An 8,880-nucleotide genomic window follows, 5' to 3' on the forward strand; every position below is an offset into this window, starting at 1 on the left:
AAGGGTCCTGACTGTTGTTTGTGCTTATGCACCAAGCAGTAGGTCAGAGTACCCACCCTTTTTGGAGTCCTTGGAGGGGGTGTTGGAGAGGACTCCTTCCGGGGGCTCCTTTGTTCTTCTGGGGATCTTCAATGCTGACGTGGGCAATGACAGCGAGACCTGGAGGGGCGTGATTGGGAGGAACGCCCCCCCCTGATCCAGTGTTGTTTGTGGCAGCATCTCAGTTTTAATCTTAGTTTTAGTAGTCATGACGAAAACACTTATTAGTTTTAGTCACGTTTTATTCATATCTAAGTTTGATAGTTTTAGTTGACGAAAAGTGAGGGTTGGCCTCCACCAAGGCTGCCCTTTGTCACCAATACTGTTCATAACCTTTATGGACAGAATTTCTAGGCGCAGCCAAGGTGTTGAGGGGATCCGGTTCGGTGGCCTCAGGATTGGGTCTCTGCTCTTTGCAGATGATGTGGTTCTGTTGGCTTTGTCGGGCCTTGATCTTCAGCTCTCACTGGAGCGATTTGCAACTGAGTGTGAAGCGGCTGGGATGAGAATCAGCACCTCCAAGTCCGAGACCATGGTCCTCAGCCGGAAAAGGGTGGAGTGCTCTCTCCGGGTCAGCAATAGGGTCCTGTCCCAAATGGAGGAGTTCATGGACAGGCGGATCGGTGCGGCGTCTGCAGTGATGTGGACTCTGCATCGGTCTGTCGTGGTGAAGAAGGAGCTGAGCCAAAAGGCAAAGCTCTCGATTTACCGGTCGATCTACGTTCCTACCCTCACCTGTGGTCACGAGCTGTGGGTAGTGACCGAAAGAACAAGATCGCGAATACAAGCGGCTGAAATGAGTTTTCTCTGCAGGGTGGCCAGGCTCTCCCTTAGAGATAAGGTGAGAAGCTCGGTGATCCGTGAAGAGCTCAGAGTAGAGCCGCTGCCCCTCCACATCAAGAGGAGCCAGATGAGGTGGCTCGGGCATCTGGTTAGGATGCCTCCTGGACTCCTCCCTGGTGAGGTGTTCCAGGCACGTCCCATCAGAAAGAGGCCCCGGGGAAGACCCAGGACACGCTGAACGGACTACATCTCTCGGCTGGCCTGGGAACGCCTCGGGATCCCTCTGGATGAGCTGGTGAATGTGGCCGGGGAGAGGGAAGTCTGGGTTTCCCTGCTTAGGCAGCTGCCCCCGCGACCCGACTCCCGATAAGTGGAAGAAAATGGATGGGTGGATGGATGGATGGATGCATAAAATAAAGACTAAAATGCTTGACTTACAGTCGACTAAAACTTGACTAAACAAAATTATATGAAGTTGACTAAATGTGATAAAAACTAATAAGCTGGACTAAAACTGAATTTTAAAATGGCTTTTAAAATTAACACTAGCTGTAGAGTCAGGCATGGAAGCATAGATAATCTAGCAACTAATGAGTGAGACAGGACAGGTTATAGAGTGGCACTGATGAGGTAACTAGCAGGTGGCGGCAGCAGGTGGATATGGTTGAGCGGCAGAGTGTGATCATTTTCTTGATAGGGAGGTTCCAGCGAACCATGGGGCCAACTTCAGGGAGTCTACATAGAGAGGCAGGGCCTGAGTGGATAACCACACTCGCTGACCCACCTGATACGCAGAGGCCAAAGAGCAGCGGCGGTTGGCATCGGCCGCATAACGGGACACAGTGCGAAGGAAGGTGGTGTGGGCCTGAAGCCACGTCCGGCGACAGGACAGGCTGACAGTGGACAGCCGACCACAGAACTTCCAAAACATAGGTGAACTGAGGTCCCCGGTCAAAAACCAAATCTATCGGGAGGCCGTGCAGAAAACATGGAGCAGGATCAAATGTGCAGTCTCCTTAACAGAAGGAAGTTTGGTTAAGGAACAAAGTGCCATCTTACTGAAACGGTGCACTATGGTCAGGAACACCATGTGACCATCCGATGCAGGCAGGCCAGTGACAAAGTCCAGGGATATACAAAACCAAGGGTGATGAGGAACAGGAAGAGGCCGAAGCAATCCAGCTGGGGGTCTGCGGAAAGTCTTATGTTGGTTACAGGTGGGGCGAGCTTTAATGTAGTCCTGGATTTAGACCAGGGGTCCCACCTGGTGCGGGACCTAGTTTTTAGATTCAGTCACTAAAAAATAAGACATGACTGATGAGTTCACACATTCTGCTCACACCAACTTTATTACATCATCATCATCATCATCATTATCGTGTAAACTGAAATGAAGTCAGTTTTCATCTTACTGATCATCTAAAGTGCTTCAGTGCTTTTAAACCAGAAACTAAACACATTTCATTTTGGTTCAGATGGTTTCCGTAGAGGATCCCCCATAGACTGGGTCCCCCGCACACCAGATCCACCTCAAACTAAAACTGGACCGACCTGTAAAACAAAGAATAACAGATTAAGTTCAGTTTGAGCAGGACTCAGGCGGAGACACCTGGACCTGTTGGACACCTGACGCCCTCACAGAAACATGAGACTGAGGACACACCTTGTTGTGGCAGAAGCCCCGACCCAGGATCAGACCCAGCAGGGAGTTCAGGGCGTTGGCCCCACAGAGGACCGCTTGCAGGGCGCTGGCGATCCCCATCACACTAAACAGAACCACGTTCCACTGAACCACAGACCTGGGCTCCAGACAGACCCCGGACCACAGAGTCCAGTTGTACAGGTACCCGGGCTGTCTGTGAGGGACGGTCAAGACGATGAAAACACAGGACGTAAAAAGGTTCAAACATCAGGAGTTTCAGTCTCTCACCGATCTGGGAGGGGCTGCAGGGGAACCCCCCATGTTGGACCGGAAGACGAGTTGTAGAGACAGAGCGGACCCTGAGACAGACCGGTGGCGCTGACCAGACAGCAGCTACCGGCAGCCAGGACACCCAGACAGGAGTACAGGACCTGGGACAGCATCTGGATGGAGACAGAAAAACATTCTCATTACTAATTTACTTAATTACCTAATCCTGGACTTCCTGAATCTACATGTAGGATCATGTGATCAGATCAGAAAGGTAAACAACACCCATGTTGCTGGTGGAGGACATGTCAGCAGCATGAAATCCATCCAGCTGGTTCAGGTCCGGCGGGAGAACCGGCAGCTTGTAGCAGCTGGTTCAGGTCAGGTGGAAGAACCGGCAGCTTGTAACATGGACAAACCGTTCAATAACTGGTTAATGATGCTGATGTTGGAAGCCAGAGGATGGTTTTCTGCTTTCTAAAGAAATGTTCAAAACCAGTTTTATGTAGTTTTCAGGAAAAAGCATCCTGGTCCTGGTAGAGGTCCTGGTAAAGGCCCAGGTAGAGGTTCTGGTAAAGGCCCAGATAGAGGTCCAGGTGGAGGTACTGGTAAAAGCCTAGGTAGAGGTCCTAGTGGAGGTCCTGGTAAAAGCCTAGGTAGAGGTCCTGGTAAAGGCCCAGGTAGAGGTCCTAGTGGAGGTCCTGGTAGAGCAGGTGTGCCCAATTCCAGTCCTCAAGATCTACAATCCTGCAACTTTTAGATGCAACCCTTCCCCAACACACCTGAAACAAATGAACGGCTCGTTACCAGGCATCTGCAGAGCTGAATGACATGTGGATGAGGGAATTGAGCCATTTGATTCAGGCGTATTGGAGAAGGGTTGCATCTAAAAGTTCCAGGATTGAAGATCTCGAGGACTGAACTTGGGCACCCCTGTGGTAGAGGTTCTGGTAGAGGTCCTAGTGGAGGTCCTGGTAAAAGCCTAGGTAAAGGTCCTGGTGAAGGCCCAGGTAAAGGTCCTAGTGGAGGTCCTGGTAAAAGCCTAGGTAGAGGTCCTAGTGGAGGTCCTGGTAGAGGTTCTGGTAGAGATCCAGGTGGAGGTCCTGGTAAAAGCCTAGGTAGAGGTCCTGGTAAAGGCCCAGGTAGAGGTCCTAGTGGAGGTCCTGGTAGAGGTTCTGGTAGAGTTCCAGGTGGAGGTCCTGGTAAAGGCCCAGGTAGAGGTCCAGGTGGAAGTCCTGGTAAAAGCCTGGGTAGAGGTCCTAGTGGAGGTCCTGGTAGAGGTTCTAGTGGAGGTCCTGTGAAAGGCCAGTTAGAGGTCCAGGTAGAGGTCCTGGTAGAGGTTCTGATAGAGGTCCAGGTAGAGGTCCTGGTAAAGGTCCAGGTAGAGGTTCTGGTAAAGGCCCAGGTAGAGGTCCAGGTGGGGGTCCTGATAAAGGTCCAGGTAGGGGTCCAGGTGGAGGTCCTGGACAGGGTTCCTACAGCTTAAAGCAAGTTAAACTTAAGACTTTTTAAGACTTTTTTAATGCCATTTGAAAATAAATTTAAGACCAACTTCCCAATTAACAAAAGTGGGGGAAAAAACACCACATCAATTACAAGTGGTTAGGGACAATTTCACCCAAATGTTTATTTTAACATAAAACATAAAACCGTCTTGTCGGAACCGCATGCAAACGAGTAGGTAATGTCGGAGTCTGGGAACATTGCACGAAATAAGTCTCCAACTCCCACATTAGACTTGAACGATCGGTGTTTTGTCGCGGTGTTCAGAGACCACAGTACCTCTGCTTTCAGTGTAGGCGTACACCCGAACATTGTCTGGAGATGTGGTGCTGCTGTCCCAGTTGTTGATATCGGTAGTGCGGGTGGAGGCATGGTGGAGACGAGAGAAGAACAGAACTGGGAAATACCTGGCGTATGCAGTTGGCAGCTCGATTTTGACGCTTTGTGTTTCTCGCTGTGGATGTGAGACTCCACTGCCTCGACTCCCATCGTGTCGAGTTTGAAACATTTTTGTGTATAAAATACACCGTGCCTCGTACACATTGCCTGGTACCGCTTTCAGCCATGAAGAAAAATCTTGGTCGGACAGCCAATTTTCGTTGAATTTACACTTTCCTATGATGTAGTTTAAAGTTGCTACATTAACAACTTGCATCTGCTCTTAGCGTTAGAGACGCTGCAACAACGTCACTGTTTTGTTGGTTCCACCATCATGTTCGCATCATCAGAGACATTCGGTACATTTTAAATAAAATTAATGTTACGATTTATTTTTAGATTTGAGACTAATTTCAATTATAAATTCTACTAATTATGTGTAAACATTTTTAAGACTTTAGAAAGATCAATTTAAGACGTTTTAATGCCAATTAAGGCCTTAATTTTAGATTGATGAATTCAATGCCTTTTAAGACTTTTTAAGGATCCGCGGGAACCCTGCTGGTAAAGGCCCAGGTAGGGGTCCAGGTGGAGGTCCTGGTAAAGGCCCAGGTATAGGTCCTGGTGGAGGTTCTGGAGGAGGTCCTGGTAAAGGTATTCTACCCTGGTAATAAAAAAACTCTGGTTATTTCTGGTACCAGAAACATCTAGATTCTAGAATAATTTATCTTACCTGACTCCTGAACGCCCAGCAGCCGGTGGTCCAGCTACTCTGGATGAACCCTCGAGCTCCCAGTAAAACCTGAAACCAGAACCAGAATCTTCTTTTCCAGTGTTCCCACTAAGTTTTTTTTTCCTTTTCTCATTAGTCTGAAGTTCAACAGGAAGTGGGTTTAAGAGTTCTGACTGAAATCAGGAAAAAATAAACATGAACATGTGATGAAACCCACATGCACAAAAATACACACTGATCCAGAAATACACACCACAGTCTGGAGGCGGAGGTGAGTCACACACACACACACACACACACACACACACACACACACACACACCAGTAAACCGGAAGCCCATAGGCCGGTGGCCCAGGTGGCCTCTCTGGTCACATGACCATCCCACAAAAAGTGGATCTTCATTTCAGGAAGCAGCAGCAGGACATTGGATAACATGCAGACGATCGCCATGGGAACCAAAGACACGCCCACACACCGCAGACACCTGGATACACACATCTGTCAGGAATGAAAGGGTTAAGGGTCGTCATGGAAACGGCTGATGCAGTTCATCAATGACACTGATTCATTCAGACATGTTTGTTTATCCACATAGTTGTTTTTCTGCTTCCAGTAAACAAAATAAAAACAAAAAGATCCTAATTAATACTTTTTTTAAAATAATAAACCAATAAACAAAAACAAGTTGTTTTCAAATAATTCAACAAAAGGTTTAAAATGCAAATCATCACTGTTACTGTGCTGCATTCACTGACCCCTTGATGAATAAGAAATTTAACTCATTAAATAAACCTTTTAAAAGGTTAATTTTCATAAATAAAGTCAGAAGAACTGAAAAATGTTAGTTTTGACAAAAATAAATTTGATCATAAAATCAGAAGTTTGATCACTAAGCTCGCTGGTTTCTGAGCTCGGTAGTTCGTATCAAGTTATTAGAAACTGGACTAATGTGTCTTGAAGGGACCACGATGAATCGCTCTGAACTGATTCCAACCCCGAGATGTTGTTAATCAGTGCTTTATAAATAAAGTTGGATTGGGTTGAAATCTATAAACTTGTAGATGAAAATGTTGAAAGTTGCTCACAGCAGAAAGTTCAGAGGAAACTAAAAGTCTAACTCACCGTGAAGTCCGTCGGTCCAGTTTGGACTTGGTCTGAAGTCACTTTTAGCAACAGCGACAAGGACACGCCCCCCCCCCGTCCCAGAGACAGGAAGTAAGACGTAAACACTGTCCAGAAGGCTGACCTGAGGTCCGACCACAGGCTGAAGACATATGAAGACCAGGAGTCTGGCGGAGGTCTGAGGCATCTGATGTGGACCTGAACGTCCAGCTTGCTGCTTCAGTCCACTTCATGTCTCTGTCCTTTTTCAGTTCTTATTTTAGCCCCTGTGAGTCACTGCAGGGCAGCAATGGATCATGGGAAACATTTCTCAGCATCACCTCGCAGTGACATCATCAGCATCTGATCTGGTCTCAGTTCTGGACCAGAGCCCCTGTGAAGACACTCTCAGCAGGTTAGGTTGGTGCAGGACCCCCTGAGTCCACCTGAACAGAATCCAGCTTGGACCTGGATCTGAACCCGTTTCATCAGGAGTTCTAGTGGTTTCTGTAACTCCTGACCGGTGCTCCAAACCAGGGTCATCAGGGACACGAGAGACCTGGTCACATGACTGATGTGGTCACATGACCGACCACAGAAACTGGTGATGAAACTTCCTCTGAAGATGCAGGCTGTCCTGATTAGTCTTAAAGACAAAGACCTGGATTTTCCCCTACACTCAGGCTGAGGTTGTCGTCTTTGTCTAGTCGAGTTCTGTAATTAATCTGGTTGGAATTGATTTGTATTAATTTGGCTCTAGTGCTACAGGAAGGAACCTTGGAGTTATTCTGGACCAGGATCTGTCCTTCGGCTTTCCTTCTTCCAGCTACGTAATATTGCTAGAATCAGGGACATCCTGTCTCAGAGTGATGCAGAAAAACTAGTCCTGTCCAGATATGGCCTGAAAGTCTCCAGCTGATCCACAATCATGCAGCAGCTTCTGATGAAAACTAGCAGGAGCTCATATTTCTCCAGTTTTAGCTTCTCTCATCGGCTCCCCGTTAACTCCAGGATGAAGTCCTCCATGACCAGGCTCCATTCTACACTGTTCTGCTGAAAGAATTTACTCACCGTCCAAATAACTGAAATCAGTGTTCTGATCACCTCCATGGCCACAGGTGTATAAAAACCAAGCAGCAAGGCATGCAGACTGTTTCTGGAACGAGTCGCTTCAGGAGCTCAGTGGATTCCAACGTGGTGCTGTGATAGGAAGCCTCCTGTGCAACAAGTCCCGTCGTGAAATTTCCTCCTAAATATTCCACTCAGCTTTCAGTGGGATCATAACAAAGTGGAAGCAAAGTGGTCGGTCACGTAAAAAGACTGGGCGGGTCATCGGATGCTGAGGCGCAAAGGTCTGCAACTTTCTGCAGAGTGGATCGCTCCAGACCTCCAGAGGCCTTCAGATCAGCTCTAGGACAGAAGAAAGCTTCATGGATCGGGTTTCCACGGCAGCAGCTGCATCCAGGCCGTACGTCACCAGATGCAGCGATGTGGAGAACGCTGCCACTGGACTCTGGATCAGTGGAGACCCGTTCTCTAGAGGGACGAATCACGCTTCACCATCTGCCGATATGATAGAGGAGTCTGGGTCTGGCGGTTGCCAGGACAACGGTACTGGTCTGACTGCATTGGGCCAAGGTGGTGGCGGAGGGTTCATGGTTTGGGGTTCTTTTCCAGGAGCTGGGCTTGGCCCCTTAGTTCCAGTGAAAGGAAGTATGGATGCTTCAGCATACCAAGATTTTTCCATGATCCCAGCTTTGTGGGAACAGTTTGGGAACGGCCCTTTCCTGTTCCAGGTCCATGAAGACCTGGATGAGGAGTTCGGTGTGGATGAACCTGATCGGCCTGCACAGAGTCCTGACCTCAACCTGATAGAACACCTTTGGGATGAGTTAGAACGGAGGCTGAGAACCAGGCCTTCTGGTCCAGCATCAGTATCTGACCTCACACACGTGCCTCTGGAGGAACGGTGAGAAACTCTTAGAAACACTCCTGAACCTGTGGAACTCCTTCCCAGGAGAGCTGAAGCTGTTAGTGCTGCAGAGGGAGGGCCACCGCCATATTAAACGCATCTGATTAAGAATGGATGAAATTCCTGTGTGTGTGTGTGTGTGTGGTGGGCAGTCTCAATTCTGGTCTCTCTGGTAGGTCCTGGTTGCCCGGGGCTTGGGACCTTCTTGGTCTGCCTCGGATCCTTGGAGGGGTGTGGTTATAATGATCACTCAGTACAACCCCCCCCCTAATGCTTAGTACACCCACACACCGGTTCCTGCTCATGGTTTCTACAGGTTTCCCTCTTCCAGGGACCCCATCGCTGGTCTGCTGTGGTCTTTAGACGCCTTCAGGATGTTTCCAGGTGCAGCAGCTGCTTGGCTTCTGGTTCGTTTTGTCTCGTCTCCCCTCAGATTAGTAAATCTGTAAAATCCAGGA

General features: G+C 48.5%; 1 protein-coding gene and 1 long non-coding RNA gene across 2 annotated transcripts; one reads left to right on the forward strand and one right to left on the reverse strand.

Moving 5' to 3' along the window:
* Positions 1-2,162: 2,162 nt before the first annotated feature.
* Positions 2,163-7,613, reverse strand: LOC121646160 (transmembrane 4 L6 family member 5). The gene is made up of 6 exons (XM_041995028.1): positions 6,472-7,613; positions 5,671-5,847; positions 5,349-5,417; positions 2,753-2,907; positions 2,486-2,678; positions 2,163-2,373 (listed from the first exon to the last, which is right to left on the reverse strand). The coding sequence occupies exons 2-6, from the start codon at positions 5,845-5,847 to the stop codon at positions 2,353-2,355; spliced, it is 615 nt and encodes a 204-aa protein (XP_041850962.1). The 5' UTR covers positions 6,472-7,613; the 3' UTR covers positions 2,163-2,352.
* On the forward strand, positions 3,679-5,250 carry LOC121646161. Its single transcript, XR_006011574.1, has 3 exons — positions 3,679-3,816; positions 4,116-4,139; positions 5,192-5,250. It is a non-coding gene; the product is annotated as an uncharacterized LOC121646161 (long non-coding RNA).
* Positions 7,614-8,880: the final 1,267 nt, after the last annotated feature.

Source organism: Melanotaenia boesemani, chromosome 9, assembly GCF_017639745.1.
Source record: "Melanotaenia boesemani isolate fMelBoe1 chromosome 9, fMelBoe1.pri, whole genome shotgun sequence".
NCBI lineage: Eukaryota > Metazoa > Chordata > Actinopteri > Atheriniformes > Melanotaeniidae > Melanotaenia > Melanotaenia boesemani.

Excerpts from the sequence above, each read along its gene's own strand:
- LOC121646160 (XM_041995028.1), bottom strand. The coding sequence starts at position 5,847 with ATGTGTGTATCCAGGTGTCTGCGGTGTGTGGGCGTGTCTTTGGTTCCC. Across the intron at positions 5,418-5,670 it reads TATGGGCTTCCGGTTTACTG|GTTTTACTGGGAGCTCGAGG; the intron begins GTGTGTGTGTGT and ends TTCTGGTTTCAG. Across the intron at positions 2,908-5,348 it reads GCTGGGCGTTCAGGAGTCAG|ATGCTGTCCCAGGTCCTGTA; the intron begins GTAAGATAAATT and ends GTCTCCATCCAG.